General features: G+C 37.4%; 1 protein-coding gene and 1 non-coding gene across 2 annotated transcripts; both read right to left on the bottom strand.

The window, feature by feature from the left end:
• Window positions 1–2718: 2718 nt before the first annotated feature.
• Window positions 2719–2824, bottom strand: LOC118487011. The gene has a single exon (XR_004880178.1). It is a non-coding gene; the product is annotated as a small nucleolar RNA R71 (small nucleolar RNA).
• Window positions 2825–13704: 10880 nt separating this feature from the next.
• On the bottom strand, window positions 13705–14369 carry LOC110906221 (RING-H2 finger protein ATL52). Its single transcript, XM_022151432.2, has one exon. The coding sequence runs from the start codon at window positions 14339–14341 to the stop codon at window positions 13784–13786; it is 558 nt and encodes a 185-aa protein (XP_022007124.1). The 5' UTR covers window positions 14342–14369; the 3' UTR covers window positions 13705–13783.
• Between the last annotated feature and the right edge of the window lie 13154 nt (window positions 14370–27523).

The following is a 27523-nucleotide window of genomic DNA, read 5'->3' as shown; positions in this document are numbered from 1 at the left end:
TCAACATCACATCATCATCAATTCATCAATATCAGTTTGGTTAGCAGACTTCCTTTGGGTTTCGAGAGGCATGGATCATTATTTTAATCATCCAACAAATATGAAGATAATCATCATGGGAAAAATATCACTAATATATAGTGGGCGGCATACACGTGAGGGTTTTGATGAGCAGGCAAGAGAAGCAAAAGTCAACAACACATGGAGCCTTTGGATTGGGCCGCTTGGAGGTGAGTGAAACATGGGCCGACTTCATGGGTCTTTTGGATGCAGCTTCTTTCACGTGGCGCATGGTCAATAAACAAACAACATCATCGAGCACTTGTGGATTTCCTTGATTGGGCCGCATTGGGGCGGCACATGTGAAGAAAAAAAAAAGACATCTTGGGTCCACAAACATCAACAGCACGTGACTTGGGCGGCACATGAGAGGGCTGACAACATCACAACAAGTCAACATTATATCACCGTAAAGCAGACAAATATCACCGTAAAACATTGAAGGTCACCGTAAATTACGGTTATACCGTAATTTACGGTGGAGGCGACGGACAATTCGTAACTGCCATCATTTATGCAGTTGGGGGTGACTTTTGGGATTATTCTCATCATTGACGGTTCTTGGACACTTTGGGGGCGATTTTGGAGTACTTGCTTGCTTTGTGAACATTTCCAATCATTCGGTTTGTGTTTTTAATCTTTATGAACATGAGATTGATGTTGATGATGATTCACCGAGCCATGTCCGGCTAAACTCTTCGGTGATCATCCTAGGTGAATGTTTCTAATACTTTTGTGTGTTTAATTTCTGCATTTCTAGAATGATATCTTGCGTTGCTTGAATGTCATGGTGTATGTTTGATTGTTTGTAGTGTGTTAATCCATATCACAATTTCTAGTCTTAATCGTACGTTCTTGGTGCCGTTGGCAACCGAGATATCACGGGAAGGGTTAGGGTTGGTTATTGGTTAATAGGTCATCGGGAAACAACCTCGCATTATTTAATCCGAGTACTTTGTCCCCTTTTATCACTTCAATCACACATACACGAGTTATGTCTATGTAACTCTTTCTAGTGAAATTGCACACAACTGTTTAAAGAAACTGAAACCTAGGGTGATCATTGTTTTCTCCTAATTGTTTACAACCAACTTTGATTTGATTTAGTTCTTAAATTAGTTTTCTAAAACAACAATCCATAATCTTGAATTTTAATTTTCTGCAATTTAGTTTAATTTTAGTTTAATTACAAAGCTATACAATCAACACATTTTCCACATACTCCCTGAGTTCGATACCCTACTACCGCTAACTACAGTTGTTTAGGGATTAAATTTGCGTGACCCACGACATCACGTCAAATTTTGGCGCCGTTGCCGGGGAGTAGTGCGCAACGTGTGTTAATTTCATAGTTTTGTTTGTTATTTTCGGGTTTACGCTGGTTGTGTTTAGTGTGCAGGTACTTCAGGTGTATGCATACTAGAGGCTCTAACAGGTCATCACCGCTATCGTTTGATCCGGAAATTGAGAGAACACTAAGACAAAACCGAGTTTTAGTGAGAGAAAACAAAATCATTGGTTCGCCCACTTCACCCATTACACCAAGAAACATCATGGCTGATTCCCAAATTCCACCTACAACGGGTCAACCATCTTCAACCTTTATACCTACTTCCACTCAACCATCACCAAACACCACATTACCCAATACCATGGCTGAATTCACACCATCCCATGTCACCCAACCAATTACCACCCAAACTGAACCTTCCATCACTTACAATCCATCCACTACAATCCCACCATTATCTCACTTCTTTCCTCCAACTACGGGACAATCAACGTCTACCTTTTCAATTGCACCGAGTTCTACTATCGTGCATTCTACCTCATCCTTTAGACCACAACAATCGGGTTTTCAATACTCGAACATTCCATTTGGGCAAACTTCAGGAATTCAAGGGGCCGGTTATGATGAGGGATTTGAAGACTTTGAGGGGTATGAAGATGATGGGTACGGGTATGGAGATTATGGTGATCAAGGAGATTTTGGGTACGTTCAGAGTCAGTCGCAAGGGATGGCGAGTGTTGGTGGAATGCATCATCAACAACTTATACCACAACATATTCGGCCAAGACCACAAGGGCCACCAATGCCACAACCGATTCCATTGCAACAGGTCCGGCCACAACATGTACACCAACAACCATTTCAAAGACCGCCTCAGCGCCCACCGATGCGACCACAACAGTTTCAACAACCGATCGCACCACAAGGGCAGGTACCAAGACCGAATGGGCCGATTATTCCGAGAGGTAGGTATGGTGTGCCACGAAGACATCGTAGAGAAAATGTGAGGGGCATAGAAGCACATTTTCGGCCGGTAATCACCCAAAATCCTTCACCGGTAGTCATTCCTCATAATGACCAAGGGCGCACATTCGAAGTAAGAACCAACTCGCTACAAAGTTTACCAAAATATAAGGGGTTGGCAAATGAAGAACCTTATTTCCATTTGGAGGCTTATGACTCTATATGCAATACTCTTGGGAGTCAAGGGTTTTCAGCTGACGACATCAAATTAGTGTTGTTCCAATTTTCGTTGGAAGAGAAAGCTAAGAAATGGTTCTATACATTACCTTCAGCATCAATTTATACATGGGGGGAGATGCAACAAACCTTTTTGGATGAATTCTACACCGCCCAAAAGACTAATGATGCGCGGAAGGGGTTGAGAAGCTTTCAACAACAACACGGTGAGATGTTCCATGAGGCGTTTGAGCGTTTTAACATGATGATTAAAAACTGCCCTCATCATGGGATTGAGTTATGGGAGTTAATGAACGCTTTTCATGAGGGGTTAAGTGCCGAAGACGCACGGGATTTAATGTCAATCACCGGAGGGACGTTTGGAACGAATTATGAGAATGAAGATTGGGAGTTTTTGGAAAGTATGGCAACTACATCAAAAAGGAAAGCCCAAGCTTCGAGGAGAGCCCGACCTACCACTAACCGACCACAAGTGCATGCCATAGATGACGGTAATGTTCAAACTACTAACCAAATTTATGATGTGTGTGCTTTGTGTAATGAGATAGGTCACGCGGCTGAAAATTGCCAAGGAATGTTGGAAGGGCAATATGAGGAAGTCCACGCGGTTCAAGGTCAAAGTCAAGGAGGAGGTGGTAGGAACTACAACAACATGAATTCTAATACCTACCACCCCGGATTGAGGAACCACCCGAACTTTAGATATGGGAACCCGTCAAATCAAGCAAACCCGAATTTCCAAGGAAACCAAGGATTTCAAAGGCAATATCAAACGGGTCAAAGTTCTTCGGGTGGAAATGAAGTGATGGAGATGTTGAAGGCGATGCAAAGTGAAATGCAACGAATGAACCAACGTGATGAGGCTCGGATGCAAAAGGACGAGGTTCGTGACAAAAGCATCCAATCGTTGACCACTCAAATGGGTCAACTTGCGAGTGACGTGGCGATTTTAAAGAAAGCAAAAGGCCAGCTACCGAGTGATACGGTGCCAAATCCCAAGAACATAAAAAGCATTAACATCAATGTGGTAAGCACCGTTCCAAATACTAAATTTAATGAAGCATTGCTAACTTCTTCGTATCAAATGAATGCAGGTTTGGAAAAAGATGCCAAAGTCGAGAATGATAAAGAGTATGGAGCACCAATCGTGCCTATCCGTGTGGGAAAATTAAAAATCCCTCACGCATTGTTGGACTATGGGGCAAGCGTGAGTGTGCTACCAAGCGATCTATACGATATGTACGACTTTGGTCCACTCGAAGGTATAGACACCATGGTGAGCTTAGCGGATGGAAGTTGGAGGCGTCCACGGGGAATGGTTAGGAATGTTAAGATTCAGTTGGGAGAATTTGAATACCCGGTGGATTTCCTAGTTTTGGACTATGCTTCTACCAACATGGCATCACAACAAAGGGTAATTTTAGGTCGATCGTTTCTATACACAGCAAATGCTCAAATCAATTGTAGAGACGAGATTATTACCATGACCGAAAAGAACCGTAAGTTGTCTTTTGATGTTCAAACTAGAGAGATTAGTTATGAATCCATTGAGAGGAAGGGTGATGAGTTTAGTGACTGTATGAAAAATGTGTTATCACGAATGAGAAAAAAAACACCTACCGGACCGTGAAGAAACATATATGGGTGCGAGCAAGAGTGTTTTTGATTACCCACTGAGTCAAAATGAGACGGATGCATTTTGCCCAATGACAAGCTACAGTGGGGGAGGTGATAGGAACCGATTCTTTGAGCCACCATAAATGGGGGTGGCTCGGTCTGGCTGAAGACTCAAAAACTTAGCGCTGCTCGGAAGGCAACCCGGGGTTTTATATTGATCTTGTTGTTTTTATTTTTCTTTGTTCAGGGCCATGGCAACACTCAAGTGTGGGGAAGATGTGCGGATATTTGTGTGAAGGTGATGATAGGAAATTGGATCATTTACAACATCTGTTGTGGCATACTTTACCAGGTCAATGTACTTTTTCCTTAGACTTGTCATGTTCTTTAGCTTTGAAATATTGTTAGTTTATTAGTGTGCTTTTGTTTATTAAAAAAAAAAACATAAAAACAAAAAAGTATAAAATGAAAAAATACAAAAAGAAATTTGGGGTTTGAGAAAAGAAGCTTTTGTGGATGTTGAGTGGGTTAGTGATCAAAGCCTCCCAAAGCCATACATTGGGGTCAATGTATCCCAAGTGTGGGGATGGGGGAATTTTTTGAAGATTTTTGAAAAATTTTAAGCCGAGCAAATCAATGTGAAATCTTGACGCCCTAATTTATCCCAAGTTAATGCACCGGCAACCCTTATTACCCTTTTCATTCTTGGTGAGAGTTGTAGCCACACGTGTATATAAATAATCTTTGATGAGAGTGGCTACGGGTGGGGGTGCGTTAGAACTTGTGCTTGAATACGATTTGAATCCTTAGTTAGACATGAATGTAGAAGAGACAAGGGCATTAGGTAGCCTCGTCGTTGGTGTGAGTGAGTGTGGGATTTGGGGGGTTGGACCTCATAAATTATATATATGAGCATGGTTGCGAGAGGGGCGGGGGTTTGGTCATTTAGTTGCCCAATTTTGTGCCTAAAGCTTATCGTTTGTTTCCCCTAGCTACTTACTTGAAAATTTACCCAAATTTGACCCGGTCTTGTAGTATTAGTGATAGAATTAGTAGTTTTGGTTAATGTGTTGCTTGAAAAAAAAAAAAGCAAAAGAAAAAGAAAAAAAAAAAGAGGAAAAGCAATGAAAAAAAAAAAAAAGAGTTTCATTGTCTTGTATATAGTAGTGCGCATTTGTTAGTTGGTTTTTGGTATTTGTAATAAAAAGACCGGGTTGAATTTTCGCTACTCATATATATTCCATTTCCTACCTATACACCTAGCCACGTTACAACCTTTGAGTCTCTTTGATTTGCATTCATGTTTGACCCATTATAGGAGAATGATTGATTCAAGTACAAGCTTATGATTGTGCACCCACTCATTTGCCTAGTGTGTGTCTAGCTTATATTGGCTAGTTTTCACTTGTAGCCGAGAGGAGAGAATTTGTGAGGGGTGCATTGTGTGAGTGATAAAAAGGGGTTGGTAAAGAAATTGCATGTTTTGTTTGGTTTGATTTGATCACTTGTTTTGAAATAGTTTTGAATGGGTTGCTTGGGACAAGCAACAGGTAAGTGTGGGGATGTGACCGAGGGTCTGTAGGACAACTTTTAAATGAGCTAAATATGTGCATATCCCATATTTTGCACGGTTATGTATCATGAATGTGATAACTACGAGTGTTCGTGTGTTTTACAGGTAAATCGCTTAATTCGGTTAAATTGGAACCCGTAGGCTACATCAAGTTAAAAAGGCAGTGCATACATTGAATGTGATGGAAGGCAATTAAATGGGTTAAAGAAAAACCTAGGACACGTACACTAGAAAGGATCCATCCAATCAAAGTAAAAGGAATAATTCTCATACATGTGAAGGGTTTGACTTTTTGAGAATAAAAGGCACATGGTTTTGACGGTAAGGATATATGTGGAGATCATAATTATTATTCTCAACATCACATCATCATCAATTCATCAATATCAGTTTGGTTAGCAGACTTCCTTTGGGTTTCGAGAGGCATGGATCATTATTTTAATCATCCAACAAATATGAAGATAATCATCATGGGAAAAATATCACTAATATATAGTGGGCGGCATACACGTGAGGGTTTTGATGAGCAGGCAAGAGAAGCAAAAGTCAACAACACATGGAGCCTTTGGATTGGGCCGCTTGGAGGTGAGTGAAACATGGGCCGACTTCATGGGTCTTTTGGATGCAGCTTCTTTCACGTGGCGCATGGTCAATAAACAAACAACATCATCGAGCACTTGTGGATTTCCTTGATTGGGCCGCATTGGGGCGGCACATGTGAAGAAAAAAAAAAAGACATCTTGGGTCCACAAACATCAACAGCACGTGACTTGGGCGGCACATGAGAGGGCTGACAACATCACAACAAGTCAACATTATATCACCGTAAAGCAGACAAATATCACCGTAAAACATTGAAGGTCACCGTAAATTACGGTTATACCGTAATTTACGGTGGAGGCGACGGACAATTCGTAACTGCCATCATTTATGCAGTTGGGGGTGACTTTTGGGATTATTCTCATCATTGACGGTTCTTGGACACTTTGGGGGCGATTTTGGAGTACTTGCTTGCTTTGTGAACATTTCCAATCATTCGGTTTGTGTTTTTAATCTTTATGAACATGAGATTGATGTTGATGATGATTCACCGAGCCATGTCCGGCTAAACTCTTCGGTGATCATCCTAGGTGAATGTTTCTAATACTTTTGTGTGTTTAATTTCTGCATTTCTAGAATGATATCTTGCGTTGCTTGAATGTCATGGTGTATGTTTGATTGTTTGTAGTGTGTTAATCCATATCACAATTTCTAGTCTTAATCGTACGTTCTTGGTGCCGTTGGCAACCGAGATATCACGGGAAGGGTTAGGGTTGGTTATTGGTTAATAGGTCATCGGGAAACAACCTCGCATTATTTAATCCGAGTACTTTGTCCCCTTTTATCACTTCAATCACACATACACGAGTTATGTCTATGTAACTCTTTCTAGTGAAATTGCACACAACTGTTTAAAGAAACTGAAACCTAGGGTGATCATTGTTTTCTCCTAATTGTTTACAACCAACTTTGATTTGATTTAGTTCTTAAATTAGTTTTCTAAAACAACAATCCATAATCTTGAATTTTAATTTTCTGCAATTTAGTTTAATTTTAGTTTAATTACAAAGCTATACAATCAACACATTTTCCACATACTCCCTGAGTTCGATACCCTACTACCGCTAACTACAGTTGTTTAGGGATTAAATTTGCGTGACCCACGACATCACGTCAATTGTCCTGAACCTTTATTGTCCAGCAGTATCCCACTGCATGTTTCAGAAAACCAAAGGTGAAAATAGATAACATGATTTTCGTAATCGAACAAGTAGAATATGAAAATAAACACCATAACCAGCAACGGCAATTCTCTGAGCGGCCCGTATTCCATAAACGGTAACAAAATTAACCGTTTATTACCTTTTACACTTATTGATGAAGAACTCTGAGCAGCCCGTATTTGATGTCCTAAAACTTCATTTTCTACCATCCACTACTCAAATCTATAATAAGAAAGTAAAAGAGGTAATAAGACAAAAAAAGTCAAAAGACATCTTCCTATTCTATTATACAACTTGGATTTTGTGCTCCAGTACAACAATCTATGCTATGGATCGGAAGCCACAATTACTTGGATCAACTTTATTTAACAACAATATAAGTCAAATATAGATGTTTATCAAAATCAAGTGAAATGTTATTAAATTTTGTCACAAAAGTTTGTCATGTAGTCATGAGATTTAATCTGCATCACAAATGTAATTCCAAATAATATTTTAAGTTGTTACATCATATATAGATGTTTTAATATAACAATTCATATACAACCCTATAGAAAACTAGATACCATTTATTTAGGGAGTGAGGTAGTACGTACAGTTGTTTGGTATAGAAATGCAACTCTTCAAGTAATAATATATGTAAATGCTTCATTGATATAACTGCGTTTTATTACATCTATTTGAGAGTGGAGATAATTTGATTAAAAGCTCGCCCAAAATTTAAAATTTATAATATAAAATAAATATACATTAGTACATCTTATGCACAGAACTACTGCAAAAGCATAGAAATCAAACCTGAGTCTTCTCTTTCGAAGCACTGTTTGCAGCAACCGAGACCTCAAAACACAAGTAATCAAGCTTAAACCATTGATCAAACTTAAAACATGAAAAAACCAATAAACCGAATTAAAATCTAACCGGTTTAACAGCAAGAAGCTCTCTAAAATTGAGATTCTTTCCAATATACAATTGACCAAATCCCCCGCACCCCGTCAATTCACCTTTTATCTTGAATCGGGATCGTGCTACTTCTGTGGTCAGATTATGTTTGGCGTCGCCAAAAGTCCGCTTAAATGCAAAATAGAAAATCATAGTGATAGTAGATTGCAATTTGCATATGAGAAAATCATAGCTGATGGTTTCATATGATACCTAAAGAATGAAGATGGAATAGCCGATTTTTAGATTGACGATAGAATAGCCGATCTCCCAATTAAATATGTAGTTCTCTCTTCTGAAATGACAACCTTGATTTTTCTGGTAGATAAAATCTCTTGAGTTAGTCTTGATTAATATACAAGTATGTAAATAATACACTTCTACAACGATTTTATTCATTTTACTGGATAATGTACTACTCTTTCATCATATAATCCCAATACTAACGGAATTTTTTCAAATCAAAAGGGAACAGTATCATGTACTTCTTTGGAAACAAACCTGGTCAAGAATCATGGTCGAATCCTTAAGATCCTGAGTGAGTGTGTATTAAAAAAAATACAATGGTCAGAACCGTGTCTTCTGAAGATGCTTTGTAAGCAAGGTTTGTGATAGAATATAAAAGCCCTAATCTCCAAACATAAATGGTGAAGATGAATATTGAGAGCTTAAATAATCAAAATTAGAATACAAAACGCATACTAACCTTGATTGCGATTTGAGGCCACAATGAGAATAGGCAAGATTATAATCGGTCAACACTTTAACGATGAAGATGACATAAAGCAAATTAATGAAAAGAAAAGGCAAGATAGCCGATACAAACTCACCTTTATCTTCACAGAAGATTGAAAAAAGGATAATCACTAAAAAAAGAATTACCTCTTCGGTCCTGATTTGATTCCAGAAGGAGCCATCTACACATCAATCAAAACAATAATAATAATAATAATAATAATAAAATCCAATGCACTCATCAGTATAATAAAACTCCAAAATATGTTAGATAGAACAACAGATCGAACAAAAAGCCCTAAAAACATCGTTCTTATCTATTTGACATCTGCACAACAGATCGAAGAATAAGAACATACCTATGATTAATATTGATGAATCGATGAAGGAAGAACTGATGGAGGAAAGGATCGCTTAGGGTTTGGAATCAGGCAAGAAGAAGCGTGACGAAGAAGCTCTGATATTTAGGGTTTGGGTTGAAATATAAAAGAAATCCGGAAGAATCATGTAGGTTATATATGTATATGGTTTGAATTTTGAATTTTAAATCTGGAGCCAAGATTTTGAATATGGGCAGTGGTTCATCAGTGGTTTGCCCTTTTGTATATGTGGACAGACCTTTCAAAAAGTGAATGTGGGTCATCTTGTTTATGAAATCAGTGGTTTGTAAATAAAGGAAAATAAGAAGGGGAAGGCACTGTTGGGCGAGAAAAAAGGCATTTAGGGGCTCTCTGGTGTTGACACGTGGCCCAAATCACCTTTCATTTATTATATATAATAGATACTAGGTTATAACCCTGGTACCCACGGGTCGCTCTATTTTTAAGGATATTAATATTTTATTAATTTTATTAAAACAGTTTTTTTATAAAATTTGTGAGGATATATATTCAATAATTCAATGTTAATCATACATAAAAATATATTAAATTAATGATATAGCTTATCTTAAGAAAAGCTCCACTAACTAAGAAATGACATTGATCAACTCATTTAAGGCTCAATGGGATGTTTTGGATAGAAATGCACTTTCAAATTTCAATTAAAGGGATTTCTGACTTAAGTTGTTGAACGCCTATTAATAGACCATGGTCATGAGCAGCCAGCAGTCGTCATCACTTCTTCATGCAAGTCATGAAAGAAAATTTCTGCAACAAACTTTCAAAAATTGTTAGACATGCAGCAATATTCAATAAAACACTAACCAAAATGCAATTTCAATTTCAATTTCCAAATGCATAATATCATAAATACGGTACCTTATCAAAAGTAAGAATGGTAGTTTTGGCAGGAAAACGTAACTCTAGAGGTCCTCATGGAGTGACAAAGGGTCTCAAAATCATTACCTAATATTGTTACCATGTTATGGAAAGTAATTATATTTCTTAATTTATTTTTTGGTAATGGTTTATAAAAAATAACTATAATTACAAAAAGTACCGAAATTTCTACACTTTATATGAAAATTATAGTTCAATAACGTGTATTTTTAAAAAGGGAAAATTGAAAACTAATCAAAATTACTATCATTATTCTTTTCTTATTTAAGTAGATATGTATTTATTGATTGAATGATTGAAACTCATTAATTATATTGACCGTAAAAGTCTTGAATCTTTTAAAAGTTATAGAAACAACCTTCAAATTTGCAAACTTAAAAAAATAAGTTGAATTAAAATTTTAGTTTTTAGAATGACATTCAAACTTCCGAAGTTAAAACATATTATACAAATTGCCCATGGCTTTATAGTCTCCATTCGCTTTGGGGACTATCTGAGTAACAACTTATCAAACCACAGGGACTAAGAGTGTAATTTTGAAAAGTTGGGGACTAAAGGTGAAATTTCACCAAACCACAGGGACTATCCATGTATTTTACTTTTTTTTATGATAAGTAAGTTTATTTTGTGAAAAAATGATTTAGGAATAGATGATAAATTAATAAGATTGGATAAAATAATGTGGAAAATGAAGAAAAGCTTAATTTATGGTTAGAGAAGGGATGCCCACAAAATCACATGGCATCACATAAGAAAGAAAGTGATGTATCATTCAATACAGTTAAGTTTTGCCCTCTTGTAGACTCTTCATGTCAATGATATTTTTTTTAAAACGTTTACTTTAAATTTTTGTAAGTGATGGTCTTCTTAGGATTTTTCATGGCAAATTACCATATTTTTATATTTAGCAAACTTAAGTGATTTTTATGAAACTAAAAACTACTGCTGTTAAAAACAAGTGATGATTATTCAGAGTTTCAGATTGAGCCATTGGGGATTTAAGGAATTGAGGGATTGATATTGGGGCTTAAATGGCTTCTTCTTCTTCTTCTTCTTCTCTCTTTTTGTTAGTACCTATGGCCTATGGGCTTATTCACAAATTTTGGGCCGCCTTGTTACTTTAAAGTTTTATTGTGTTTGATCCCATAGCATATTTTTTTGTTAAATAAAGGTTAGTTGTTATATTACAAAAATATTGTTTGGATGATAATATTTGGAGTAATCATATACATAATGACCAATATTAAGAGTATGATTTAAACAAATACATAAAGTAGTATCAATGGGTTGAGTATGTACTTTCACTATAGAAACAATGTATGACAAGAATACTAAATATATGTATTATTAAATCTTACGTTCTACAATCTTTTGATGTCTAACTGTTACTTATCATGTAAGAGTACAGAATCCCATATCGACTACATACAACTCCCACTGAACTTCAGAACTATTTCCAATTAAAGCCTTTATGACTGGCAGTTACGCAACAACGGTTAACAGTAATCAAAGAATAGTCCTTGGTAAACGGAAGTTCTAATATGTATCTCAGGTCAAAGGATACTAAATGAGTATACCAATATCAAAGCATCTTATGACTAAGATCCATGAAGATGATTTGATGCGAGTTACATCCAACGTCATTCTCAATGAGGTCTGTGAATTTGGAAGTCAACCCCTTGAGTCCAAAGTCAGAATAGTCTTAGTTCAGAATCGTTCCCACGAGTCTGACCGACTACGGATAGTTTAGAATGCAAGATTCACGGATTAAATTGACCATCGACATGTTTAAACATTGTCTGTTTTTTCACAAATGACAATTTCCACAATATAAAGGTCAGTATTCAACTTTTCCTAAATTTAAATCCCATTGTTTATAGGCGCTATTCATCTTTTTTAGTATATTTCTTACACAATCTTAACTAAAAAACAATATGTAAATGTAACATTTCTCATCCCATCAACCAATATTCTTTACTTTGTCTACTAGGCAGTGACGGATCTGGGATTTAAAGGGGGTGCGACTATGATTTTTGCCTAAATAACACAACATATTTTTACAGGGGGTGGCCGCCCCCAAGCTTGAATGTAACCCCCCCCCCCACTAGGAGTTGACGGGTTAGTTTTTCTATTATCCATGTGGAGAATTTCAGAAGGTGACCCGTCGTTGGATTACTCCCACTCGAACACAATTAATTGTTGGGGCCTCCTCTCATTCATAATCAATGTGTAAAAAACGCATTGATTTTGAGATCGACAATTGCATATGAGCTCTATCATCTCTATCGTGTATCGCCAATTTGGAATTTGACTTGAGTTTTACAAACACCCACTTATGGACTCACCATCCTCATTGAGGTTTGTCCTATCATCCTAGCCAGGTATGTTGAATTCGTCTAAGGTGTCTCAAACACCCGTGGTGAGTCATCATCTTCATTGAGGTTTGCCACGCCATCCTGCACGATACATGAGTGGCTATGATACCGTTTATCCCATTCGTCGTTTCATAAGACCCAATAATGTCCATTTTGTCCACTAGTTGATCACAATTTTTTTTATTTAACATTAGTAGAAAGTTCCTAGAAGGTCACCCATCCTTGAATTACTCTCGCCCGAGCATTTCTAACTTTGGAGTTATCATCTAATCCACAACAAATGTGACAAAAACAAGTTGATAGTTTACGAAGTTGAAAATTCCTTATGGGCTTGGGCTTCACTCTTGTCCCCCACCGTAATTGGATTTATGTATTACAATAAATGTTATAGGAGTCCAAAACACACTGAAATTGATAGCATATGACATGAACCTAATCATAAGGCTGCACGGTATGGACTACCGTCCTCCACCGGCGCTGGCGTCGACTCCATCCCGCCCCTCCCGTCCTCCATCCCGTCCCGTCTTCAACGTCCATTCTTCGACGTTCAGGACGGTCCTCCAGGTGGGCCCCCTTTGTTTCATTGTTTGTTTGTTTGTGTTATTTGACTTGTACATTAGGCTTCAATACTTGTACATAGGGCATAGAAATTAAAAATAAAAAATAAAAAAAGTGGTGGGGTAGGATCATCCTCCCATACCCTCTAGTGACCATCCTTGGGAGGACTATGACGTGATGCCTACGTGGCGGATGGTCCTCCAAGGATGGGATGTCACCATACCCTCTAGCCTAAACATGCTATACTGTAGTTTTTGTTAACAGAATGAATTTTTTTTTCATTATGTCTCAGCTCACCTCTTCACCTGGATTTTGGAAAATATCAAATGTTCTACTTAGAAGGAGAAATAAATTTATTTTTACAATGCTACAAAAAAAAAAAAAAAAGACTATGCACTCGATGTCTGAACAATGCTAGGAGCTTCTTGTCTAACCTCTACATCTGAATCAGAATCCAACATGTGTAACAACATTTGAGTTGAAGGTATAGCATCCGTTCGACATATGGGACAAGTCGAATGAGAACACAACCACATATCTATACACGGTACATGAAAAGAGTGTAAACATTCCGGTAAAGTACGTAGCTCTTCATCCTCCTCAAATTCACACAAACAAATTGAACACATGGCATCATCATCACCACTTCCTCCTTTTGTACCTAATCCCGGCCCCTTTTGGTGTTTGTGGGCTGGGATAAGGAGAACCACTGAGTTCTCCAAACTGTAGTCATCCTGGTTATGACTTTGTTGGTGCACATGATGTGGCGGGGTATGATTCCGCCTGCGGTTGCACCAGCTGACGGCGATGAAATGGTAGATCGCCACCAGGACGGCTACCAATGAAACTATGACTAGGAGGGAGATTAGTCTGAGTGTCACCGAGTTATCTTCCATGATGCATAAAGAAATTTTGGTAGAAATTATGTATGATTTAGAAGCCGGCATCTGGAATCTTGATTATGGTTGTGGACATTACAATGGAGCCAATTGTCCCATTTGATGTTGTTCTTATTGGGCATCTATCAAACACATTGACTTGATCAACTAAACTTCTTATGTTGCCTTATTATAAGTATCATATATGAATAAACTATTTTTTTTCTTGGAGTTTTATGTTTGTGTTTTTATGAAACGAAACATATTACTCGGAACAAAACTGACAATTATGATGGGATTTTATATATATGTTTTTTTTTTTTTAATAAATAATGCTTACCATAGACTACAGAAATTAGAGTTATGGTCGGGAGGTTAATTATTATAGTTAAATATTATGTTACTTATAAATTTTTATTTTACAAAGTTGGTTGTAACCATGGTTTAAAAATCGCTTATGGAAAAATAGAGTAGAATTTGGATTAATTGCTATGGAGAATTTCCGCAATGAATAATGTTGCATTGTACATCAATGTTAAAGGTAAACTCCTTTGGGTCTCCTATCTCTCTTTGTATATTTTGTAACAAAAATTTAATTTACAAGTCAACCCATTTATGTTTTAGTATGACCTGACACACAATATCGTTCATAACATGTCTATCCAAACACATTTTATTTGTTGAATAGAAATCCTAACTATTTATGTGTCATGTGAAAAACTATCACGATAAAAGTTTAAGAAGGTGTGCTTTGTTTCTAGGAAAATTCTAGAGACTTTGGGTTGTGAAATTGTCGATTAAGGCTTTTTACTTTGGGTTGTCAAATAGACGTTACCTTTGGGTTGGATAAAACCTTAAAAAAAACAAAAAAAAAAAAACAAAATTAAGGCTTTTGACATTGGGTTGTGAAATTACGATTAAGATAGCGTTAACTTTGATTTCGACTGTTATTAATGTTTGGTTTCAACTAAAGTTTTGGTTGTAAACTTGTATTTTATTAGTTTCAAAATAAACTTGTATTTGTTTCCAAGTTTATTGTATAAAGAAAACAAATATTGGACGATTAAACAAAGGTTGAAAAGTGAAAACAATCAAAAGGAGGAGAACAATGTAGACCAAAAGGTCATATCACATTTACTAGTCAAAGTTGCATAGAAACGACCACACAGGCACGATTAAAAAGTCTTTCACACAACTTATTTCTGAAAACAAATGATGTCAAACAAAATCTAAAATCGAGACTTAGCGATTTATATGCCGGGTTAAGACGAAAAGTACCATAAGCAATGTTAAAGTGCAAAAAGTAAGGACAACTCATTTAAAGTTTAAGCCATTACGGAGATAGGATTGAGAACAATCGTAGTAGGTGATGGTGTCTTTGATCATTTCAGAGTAAAAACATCAATTTTAACGAGATCATGTAACCAAACTCATTTATTTATATAAGTTAAATGGAATTGTAATCAACTCATTGTGAACCTATTGACGGGTTAAGATTTATCTAAACTCTAGGTTCATCTTACAAAACATTTGTTTCTTTTTTTGTATTTTATTATATTTATAATGGAATAACTACTTTATCAATCGTGTTAAATAAATCGACTCGAACATGAGTTGTATGATTAAATTGGTTACACATATCAACCAAACACGCACATGAGAAATCTTACCGTTAGTTTATAAAACAATAAAAACATAGATTAAAAAAATAATAATACAATTAGAAAATACATATTTTACACAAAAACAAAAAGATAATCTTCAATAAAGAAAGAGAGAAAAAAAAAGGGAAATTGACCTGTAATAATCCCACCTAGACCTTATTGGCCAATAATAATCCCACCTCAGAATATTCCCCCCACCAGTCTCACCTTTCACCTATTTTTCCTACAATGGTCCCCCGTTAGAAAAACATAACGGAGTTAAGCTTTCTTCCAAATTACAAACGGATTTTTTAGGGCTTTTGATTAGAACAACGATACGAGTCCATTGATGTAAAACTTGCCTCGAAACGGTGCTCCAAACGATGAAAACGGCGCTTCAATTCGGGTGTTTAAATTTCCAATTAACCAAAATCAAGTCACTTGGAGCACCATTTCGAAGTAAGTTTTACATCAATGGACTCGTATCATCGTTCTGATCAAAAGCCCTAAAAAATCTGTTTGTAATTTGGAAAAAAGCTTAATTCCGTTAAGTTTTTTAACGGGGGACCATTGTAGGGAAAATATGTGAAAGGTGGGACTGGTGGGGGGAATATTCTGAGGTGGGATTATTATTGGTCAATAAGGTCTAGGTGGAATTATTATAGGCCAATTCCCCCCAAAAAAATGAAGAAAGGTATGAGACTTAAGACTGGGCATATAGGTCCACATCCGGCCCGTACCACATGTAATTGTACCTTAGCTCAAACAGACCTCATCATCGTTGTCATGTTAAACGGCGTCTCCCTAGGCTTCACACAATGTCTAATTGATTATTTACATTTACTGAATAATCTGATTTATAATAAAAAACTTTAAAAGATTTCAAATAATACAATATTCATTTTCTCATTCAACCTCATAAATTTTACTTATATTTGTTTAATATTAATAACATCATTTATCTTTATCCTTATCTTTATTTAATAAATAACTGACACATTACATTTTCTTGAATTTTTTAATGTTTACTGAAAATTATAAAAAGTTAAAAACAATGTATTATGATATCTATACATACGGATAATAATAAAAAAAACGATATTCAAGTTAAAATTAAAACAAAATCTATGGATAAAGAAATAATGGAGAAATAATTAAAAATGAGAGAGAGAGAGAGAGAGAGAAAGAGAGTTAATAGATGAGAAAATTAAGAAATTTTGATTAAACATGCTTGGGTAATGTCAATCTTACCCTTTTAATCTAAAAAATGATCAAGATTCAAGATTAGTTCACTCAGTTCACTCTCAAGAAGTTGTTCACTCTTGATCGTAATCCTATATATATAGAAACGGGTTCGGGAGAAAACGCTCAAAATTGTGAGAACGATGAGAACGCATCCTGGCCCAACACGTGTCCCGCGACATAGAGAAGGGCGGAGGAGTTTTTTTGTATTTTCATTCTTCTTTTATTTTCACAACGCGGTATAATATTTTCTGGCATCTAAGTTTTTTTTTTGGCGTTAATTGTATTTATTAAACTTTTTGGCGTTGAATTAATTGTTTTTGTGTCACATATATAATTTTTTCGCGTTATATCATTTTCTTGTTATTTTTTTTTTGCGTTTGTGGCGTTTTGTATAATAATTCAGTACGAGTAATTAATGTTTGCATAAGATTAAAATAAGACCAATTTTTCTTTTGGCGTTTAGTGAATTTTTTTTGCGTTTTAATACCCTTTACAAGGTGCTTTGCCAGCAGTTGTTCTCCCAGTCTTCATTCTACTAGCGTTTTGGTGTTTGTAGTTTTTGGCGTTTTATATAATAATGTATTTTATTTATAGAGAATTAGATAACAAAACAACATATAACTTGATATCAATACAATATAAAATGAAAACAAAAATAATAAAAAATGGTAATCTAATTTTTCTTTCCAATCTTCAATGTCATCAGCCTCTTCCTTCTTGAATTTGTTTTTGGCGTTTTGAACCTTTTTTGAATAATTTAGTTAGATGCCAACTTTCCTTCATAAACCCGGTCTTTTTCAGAAGAAGCTGCTTAGTGCCTCGGCCTCGGCCCATTTAGACAAGTAATCTACCTCCACAAGTATATATTTGCTTCCTTTTAACGGTGGGAAAGGTCCCATAAAGTTGAGTCCCCACACATCAAAAATTTCACAAATAAGAATGCCATTTTGTGGCATTTCGTTTTTGGAAGAAATATTACCTGTTCTTTGGCAAGCGTCACATGTCTTAACAAGACTTTGGGCGTCTTTGTAAATGGTAGGCCAATAAAATCCTGAATCAAATACCTTTCGTGCAGTGCTAGCGACACCATGATGTCCTCCGTATGGACCTTCATGACAATGGCGGAGAATTCTTCTTGCTTCACTATCATGTACGCATCGTCGGATGAGTTGGTCAACACACATTTTGAAAAGATAAGGATCTTCTCAAAAGTAATGCTTTGCATCAGCAAAAAAAAAAAATTATTTTGTAATGTGGCCATCCTTTGGCGACTATACCGCTAGCTAGGTAGTTAGCATAGTCGGCGTACCATGGTTCTTCTCTGTATTCCACCATTTCCAGGGACTCCGTTGGAAATTTTTCGTTGATTTGCTCGTCCCTGGTTGCCTCCAAAGCTAGATCTTCTAGGCGTGAAAGATGATCTGCTGTGGTGTTTTCTGCTCCTCTTTTGTCTTTGATTTCAATATCAAATTATTGGAGGACTAGAATCCACCGAATCAAACGGGGTTTAGCATCCTATTTCTTGAAAAGGTATCGAATGGCTGCATGAACTATATAGACTATTGTTTTAGAAAGAACAAGATAAGAACGAAATTTATCAAAAGTAAATACCACAGCTAGTAACTCTTTTTCAGTTGTTGTGTAACTTTCTTGTGCATCATTAAGTGTTTTACTAGCATAATAAATTGGGTGAAAATGCTTTTCTTTTCTTTGTCCCAAGACTGCTCCAACTGCAAAGTCACTTGCATCACACATGATTTCGAAAGGTAATTTCCAATCAGGCACTATCATGATAGGTGCATTGACTAGCATTTCCTTGAGGGTTAGAAATGCTTGATTGCAATCCTTATCAAAGATGAAAGGGGCATCTTTTTCAAGTAATTTTGTTAGAGGTCTTGAAATTTTAGAAAAGTCTTTGATAAACCGCCTATAAAATCCGGCATGCCCTAAGAAACTTCTGATTGCTCTAACGGAGGATGGTCGAGGTAATCGAGAAATAGTGTCTATTTTGGCTCGATCAACTTCCAATCCTTTGCTTGAGATTTTGTGACCGAGTACTATTCCCTCCATTACCATGAAATGGCATTTTTCCCAATTAAGGGTGAGGTTAGTTGCCTCACATCGGGATAGCATTCGTTCAAGGTTATCGAGGCTATGGTCGTATGAATCTCCAAAGATAGAAAAGTCGTCCATGAAGACTTCCATTGTCTTTTCTATCATGTCATGGAAGATGACCACCATGCAACGTTGGAATGTTGCAGGGGCATTACATAGACCAAATGGCATGCGTCGATAAGGAAAAGTTCCATAGGGACATGTGAATGTTGTCTTTTCTTGGTCTTCTGGTGTTACCGGGATTTGAAAGTAACCTGAAAAACCATCCAAGAAACAATAAAATTTATGTCCGGATAATCTTTCTAACATTTGATTAATGAAGAGCAAAGGAAAGTGATCTTTCCTTGTTGCTTCATTTAATCGTCTATAGTCTATACATACTCTCCATCCCGTGACGGTTCTCGTTGGTATTAATTCATTCTTTTCATTAGTTATTACTGTCATACCTCCTTTCTTTGGAACTACTTGAACGGGACTTACCCAAGGACTATCGGAGATAGGATAAATAAGTTCGGCGTCAAGTAATTTGATGACTTCGTTTTTAACCACTTCTTGGACATTTGGATTTACCCTACGTTGTGGTTGTATTACCGATTTGTAGTCATTATTCATTAATATTTTGTGCGTGCACATGGAAGGACTTATTCCTTTAATATATACAAGCTTCCAAGCGACCGCATTTTTGTGTTTTTTCAAAAGTTTAATTAATTTTTCTTTTTATACACTACTTAATTTAGACGAAATAATTACAGGTGATTTACCATCTTTGTCTAGAAAAGCATATTCCAAACCTTTCGGAAGTTCTTTGAGCTCAAGAGGTGGGTCTTTAGGAGACTCCTTATTTGGTTGCTCATTTTGATCAAGAACTTTAAAAGTTTGTTCTATGGCAACCTCTTCTTCAACAAAGTGGTCAATCTTTTCACTTGTATCGGGTGGTTCATCTTCATCTTCAATTAGGGGGTCATTATTGCCAAAAGGATATTTCACTGAACGCTCAAGATCTATGCTCCTTTTCAATGCCCCTAATTGAAGAGATAGATTGTTGTACTACCGGTTTTTCAAAGCTTCGGGAGTTTTTACAAACGGTCGTCCCAACACTAGAGGAGCGTCCTCAATGATGACAAAGTCGGTTGGGATTACCATTTGATTTGTTTGAACCAAGACATCCTTAACTACACCGATTGATTTTATTACTTTCCGATTGGATAGAAAAATGAGTATTTGAAGTGGAGAAAAATCACTAATACTTAATTTTTTGAAAATGTAATTAGGCATTATGTTAACACAAAGATCTTTATCAATCGTGATATTACTAATAAAGGAATTTTGAAAAAAACATGGAACCGGTGTGATGTTGATTTCAAACGGGTCTTCTTTTATTAGCGAAGTTTGATCGTTAGTTAACTTAATACTTACTGTTTCGTCAATTTTAGCGTTAGTGTTTAACTCTTTTAAAAACTTAGCATGAGTGAGAACTAAACAATGATTTTCAAAAGAAGGTGACAAGAGATTAATTTCTTCAAAATTAGACTCTTCTTGGATTTTAACGTTGACGGACTCACCTTTTTCGTTGTTTAACTCATGTGCCGGTTTTTCACTTATTTGTTCTTCCATTTTTACCTCTTCAACTATCTCTTTTTTATTTAATTCTTCTCTTGCGCAGGACTCCTCGTCCCTTGCGCGAGATTCTTTTATTTAGCGCTCGATAGTTTTAAGGTGTGTTTAGTGACGGCATAAGATTCCTAGTTGATGGAGAAAGGTCTGGTGGCAAGAAAAGCTGCTTCTAGGAGGTTGTCAAGTGTTTTCGCTCGACGATTCCATTCTTGGGTGGTTGGTTTGGCCCTTTTTCCTGTAACTCGAATCCTAGCCCCGATATATCCCATTTTAATTTTACACCACTGTGAACCTTACGCCTTTTTTACTCTCTGATCGAGGTTCCCGACATTGAAAAATCTTCGTAAACTAAATCACACGTGTATATGTTGACATTTAAGAGATATACAGTCAAGAAAATCAAGGGCAATGGTGATATACATGCGGATTAGACACCAAAAAAACACTCAACAAATGGCTTCAATTTAAGGAATGTGTTTAGTCACGGCATCAGATTCCTAATTGATGGAGAAAGGTCTGGTGGCAAGAAAAGGTGCTTCTAGGAGGTTGTCAAGTGTTTTCGCTAGACAAATGCATTCTTGGGTGGTTGGTGTAACAACCCGCACTTTCGTGCGTTGTTACTACTCGATACACTCGTAACGCCTAACACCAGAGATTCAGATCATAATGTAACTATATCAGTTATGTCGCTAAATCGAAATATAATCGAATAATTACGCATATTCTATCGCTATTACAAACCTATTTTCATAAATTATAACACTCACGATGATGTTGAGTGAGGGCTTAATCTTCCCTCCTCGATAACCGTGAGGTGTCAAAACGTAAACAAGCAACGCTAACAAAGACTATCGGGTGAGTACCATGTCTCCAGCCATCATGACGATGACGGCAACACGAGCAAGTAGTGCCCCGATAATCATTGTGGCACATCACATTGAAGAACGCACTCGAAGGCACGCGTAACTCGATCATCACACCGAATATTGGATATATAGATGCGTATATACGGCCCTTTTGTGATTAATTATAATAAATAATTAAATAATTATATAATTATATAAATATATGAAATTATGGCTCAAACTGTCGGAATCGCACCAAAAACGAGGATCGAGGGCTTCCGTACGGACGGGCCAGCCAAACGGCTGGGCCAGTCGATCGGACGGGCCAGCCGATCGGCTGGGCCGGCCGATCGGACAGAACAGCCATCCGGCTGGACCATCCAATCGAACGGGCCAGCCGATCGGCTGGGCCGTCCGATCGGACAGGCCAGCCGATCGGTTGGGCCATCCGATCCAGCCCACCTTTTTCCTCCTTCCTTGCCTATAAAGACCCCCTCATTCACCCTCAAATACTTGTTGTTGCTGCTGCCACTCGACCAAGACGTCCCAGCCCCTTAATCTCTCGATTTCTCGCAAATTCTTGTAAGTTTTAACTCAACTCTTGTACTTTCTTGATCAATAAGCATTTCTTCACCTTTCTACCTTTCAAATCTCAACTTTTAACCGAGAAATCAACGGATTTGGAATGTTCTAGGGTGATGTCACCATGGAGTTCTTCAAAGGTGATGTCATCCCATGAAGAACCACTCAGATCCGAATGGTTTCCATAAAACTGTACCTAAATCTTGTCTAAATCAATGTTTCTAATCAAGAAGCCATGGATTTGAGGTGTTCAGAGTGATGTCATCACAAAGTTCTTATGAACTTCAAGTGTTGGCCTCATTCTACCAAGAACAACTCAGAACCCAGGGATTTTCCAAGAATAATCAAGGTTTCCGCATCAGATCTATACATAAAAACGATGGAAACAGAGATTAGACCGACCTTCTACTCATTCCTAGTGTCGTGTTGGTCAAGGATCTGATTCCTGCCGAAGAGGCGACCGGTTTCGGGTTAAACACGGAAAAACCGCCAAGAACGGCCAGTTCTGATGAAACGGGGTGATTCCCGGCCGTTAGAACAGGTCGGAATTGATGGAATTTCAGTTGTTCAACACGTCCCAACAACGTCTCGACCAAAACCACCGAAAAACACGCGAAATCGTCGAAAGAATAGATGGATAGGCTGGCCGATCGAGCGGCCCAGTCGATCGAGCGGCCCAGTCGATCGGCTGGACCAGCCGATCGAACGGCCCACTCGATCGAACGGCCCACTCGATCGAGCAGTCCATCCGAATGGGCCAACTTCAATTCTGTTTTTGTCCAATTTCACGTAAATCAATACCGTTTAACGCGTAACCCAGTGCTCATGTAATCAGTCTGAAATCAGGACATCCTCAGGCGCCATCCCGTCAATCCAACCGAATACGCACTGTGAGTATACTTGACCCTTTTTTTTATCGAATTTTGGGTGTAACATACGTTCCTTATAAATCGAACTTATCAAGCGAATGAATTCAAATTGTCAATCTATCACTTGCGAATAACTGTTTGCATAGATATACGTGATGCTAGTTGCATGTACGCTAGGACTTATACTCGTGACGTCCCACCACGACTAGTATAGTACTATTGCGCCCGACGGGGTCTAGTTATGCCATCGAAGAGTCGAGCATCGAGGACTTAGCTGGTAGTATCAGTTTTGTGAGTATACATGTCGTGTATTACGTTTATGCATATGGAAATTCGCAGCACCTTTAATCTATTATACTATTACATATCAAACCAGTATACTCGCCAATACTTTTGTATTGATAATATTTTAACGTATGTTGTAGGATTAGTCGAAGTCTACATCAAATCAAGCTAGGAAGTCTAGAAACACACCTAAATTCTAAGTTGACGGATTTGAATTGTTCGAGAGGACAAGAAATCTGTGATAACTTAGGTGATTGTATTGTTTGTTAGTATGGGATGACAAATGTAATGGATATTATCGCAATATAGTTGTTATGGATTCTCTTGAGCAATCTGATTCGCCTAGTGCCGCGCCCCGATGATTCCGCCATCGGTTGGGGTGTGACAGATTGGTATCAGAGCCATAACTATAGGGAATTAGGCAAGACTCGACCTAGTCCGGGTCGACGTCTTAGAGAATGACCTAGTCTATAGTCTAAGCACCCACAGGCTGCCTCGTACGAACCCAGTAGGGTTTGTATTGTGCCTACCTGATGCTTCTGATCGAAATTGCAAAAACTATGACTTTGTGTGAACCCCGCATACTACAACTTCACACGAAGAAGCATTTCCTAAGGCTGGAATACTACTTTCCTAAGGCAGACATAATACACATGTTTTCGAAAATACTCGTTGTAACAACTCTCACTAAAATTAATAATTAGGATGGTAATTGTCTATTAAGGAAACCCTAATGGAGACACCCAAGTAATTCTGCATAAACCCTAAAATTTCCAGAACAATCGGAATCAGGATCAGGGCCCCTAAAACTCAGGGGGGGGGGATAAACCCAAGTGATGATTATCAACAATTTTCGTTGTCAAATTAGAATTTTATAAAACTGTCAACTCAGCATAGCTAGTCCCGAACCTGGCTAGCCTATAAATAGACTGCTTCCCTTACGGACCGTAAGGGAAGTGGCTTACGGTCCGTAAGCGTGTCCAAAAATCAGTATAAATAGCCGACATTGGCACTTGCATTCTGTCTTTGAAACGACGTAAGAACTCTCTGTAGACGTCGAGTTATAGCAAGAACAGTTCAATAACACACACTAATTCACGAAGTGCTGCCGCAATCAGGGTAATAACTTGATCGCTATTACGATTCAACGTCCGATCGATTATAACTATCCAACGATTGTTTGAGTGCTGCTCAAATTGAGCTGATACTTTGTTGATTCGTCGTGATTTCGACTTGAATATTTGAGTGCTGTTCGAATTCGTGAATTGACGTAACTGCTGTATTAGTTACTAACCTGTTTGTGTGTGCATTGTTGTTAAAATTAGGTTAATCAAAGCTAATCAGTAGGCTTATACTCTGCTCGTTAAATCTGCAATGTGAGTCATTCTCTTTTTATCAAATGTTTTACAATACTCCAAATTATTTTCAGAGTTATAATTACAGTGATTAAGTTTATGTAATCACCAAATTACAGCCGGTATGTGGGGTATTGTGCACATTACTACTGTTGTTATCACTTTAGGTGGGCGAACCTAAAATTTAGTGATATTCGTCATTCATTGGGGCAGCCAATGGTGATATGACCACAGTCACCGAAATGAGTCGAGTGACAAATACTGTGGGTAGTTGGTTTGATATCAGAAACATTGTAATCTCTCTTAATACTGTAAATTATAACAAACGAGTCGTTTTAGTAAACTGAATGATTCACTCAGTATTTCCCCGCTGATAAAATCTTTTTCAAACATGTTTCAGGTGATCTGTTATGAGCTAAGAAAAGTGCCGTGGAGCACTACCAGCTTAGAGAAGTGGCTCAATGTAAATAAATAAAGAAACATGTTTTGAGAAATAAAGATTTCCCTGTGAAATCACCTTATTGTAAATTATGAGATTTATCCCTATATTATATAAAACGAGCAAATTTAATATTAAAAAGATCCTGTTTAAGAAAGCTTCCGCTGTCATTTAAACAGATACCACGGGATTTCCTGCCCCGCGGCTCTGGACCGGGTTAAACCGGGGCCAAGGGCCGTGACAGGAAAAGGTGGTATCAGAGCCACTGATTTAAGCTTACTATTGATTTTAGCTTATTGATTAATTCTAATTGTCATTCTGTGAATATATGATTTATTAACTGATTAATTGTTGAGTTACAGTATGGGTAAACAAAAGCTTTCTGCTATCTACCACAAGTTAGATACTGCACCCACAGAAAAAGGAACCTCTTCCTCCAAATACCCAGTAGATCCGAAAGAAGGGATTTTTGTTCGAAAAGGACAATATGAGAATCCTCTCACCCCAAAGAAAAGAAATTCGATCATTAGGAAAAGCCAGAAACCCCAAGTCAAGAAAGTGAGGTTTAATCCAGAAATTCAGGAATTAGGCAATAATCCACCTTGGGAATACCAATTAGATGAAAAATAGGCAAATCTGTATATGCTAGCTACCGTAGCGGAAATGCAAACCTCTAAACTATCAATAAGCCTGGTCTAGAAGAAAACTACCATATAGTAGATAAATAAAACCGAGTGTGTTCTCTTTCCTGTTATCTTTTGTACGAAGTAGTGTGCCATAAAATTTCAATGTATATATGTTAAACTTTGTTCCAAAGTTTTAACTTAGCATTTTTGTGCATTTTGCATATATGCTACACAACATGAATGAGATATCGGAAGCATTTCAGAATCTCAACCTCTACCCAGTACCAATTGAAGTCTCCCACGACTTTACTGGTTATAATGCTGACATAGAGGAACCTTTGGAATTCCAAGCTCCATCGCTAGAAAAAGCAAAACCTAAAAAGAGAAGAAGATATGTAGGATGGAGGAAAGTGCGCAGGAGGAAGCCAGCCACTAGGAGACTTCCTAAAATAGAAAATCCTGTGAGCAAAGGAAAAGAAATAGAAACCGGAGAGAGTTCCAAACAAGCAGAAATAGAACTAAGGGAAGATATTAAGAAAAAGGGAATAGAGATCGGAGAGAGCTCTAAACAACCTGAGGAGATCACATTCCAAGACGAAATAGACCGTCTACTGTCAAATTGTGATATCATAGAACCTATCAACAATAATCTCTACTCTTACCCTGCGACAGCCCAATTTCCAATAAACCTAGAACCAGCTATTCCAGACCCACTCATCCACACATGACCTCTAGACCAAATGGAAGAATGGTGGACAAATGACTGGCAATTCCAAAACATGATCAATAGTCCTTATACCTTCCTCCCACAGTTTGATCCAGAACCAATCCCCAATCCTCCTATGAGCAATGAAAACTTAGCTGAACTTCGACAGTTCGGTGAAGAGCTAATAGGTACAGGGAATAGGATTCGGGAAATGGGGGAACAAATCTCCTGGAAGTACGACGAGAGGGAGCGTCGCTACTAAAACTGCCAGTTGACTAAAGGATAGTAGGGTGGGAAGTGTGTCTGTATCATAATAGTAATAGTAATAGTTAAATCTAACTCTGTAAAATGGGAAATAAAACATTGTGAGATAAACAGTGTGTATGGATGCCTATATAATCTATAAAACAAAATAGAAGTCGAGACAACGACAATTTTGGTTATAGATATGTGTTGTAATGTTTTATGTGTTTATGTGTAATTGCTTTGTTATATCTAACTAGTAATTATTTGACACTAATAATTTACACTTATACTAATTATCAGATGGAAAACGCTAGTAATGAACCAGTTAATGAAGAGAATCAATCTGAGCAAAATCAGGAAAACCAATACATGACTAGACAAGATATTGAAAATATCATTACTCAAGGGATAGCCAATGCTATTCCTGCAATCATGGCTGCTGCTCATAAACATGTTGAATCGCAACAAAACATTCCTAGTAAACGTACTCAGGAAGACAATTTTAGCCATAGTATAAACGGAGGTGGCAATCATGACAATCATGATAATGATCCACGACAAGCCCCACCTCCTAAGAAAATGAAAGCTGCAACGCCTGGTTGCACTTACAAGGAATTTCTTGCTTGCAAACCTGCTGAATTTGCAGGTAACGAAGGAGCAACTGCAGTACTGTGTTGGTTA

This window comes from Helianthus annuus, chromosome 14 (genome assembly GCF_002127325.2).
Source record: "Helianthus annuus cultivar XRQ/B chromosome 14, HanXRQr2.0-SUNRISE, whole genome shotgun sequence".
Taxonomy (NCBI): domain Eukaryota; kingdom Viridiplantae; phylum Streptophyta; class Magnoliopsida; order Asterales; family Asteraceae; genus Helianthus; species Helianthus annuus.
The sequence above is the reverse complement of the archived record's forward strand: the minus strand, read 5'-3'. Positions and strand labels throughout refer to the sequence as shown.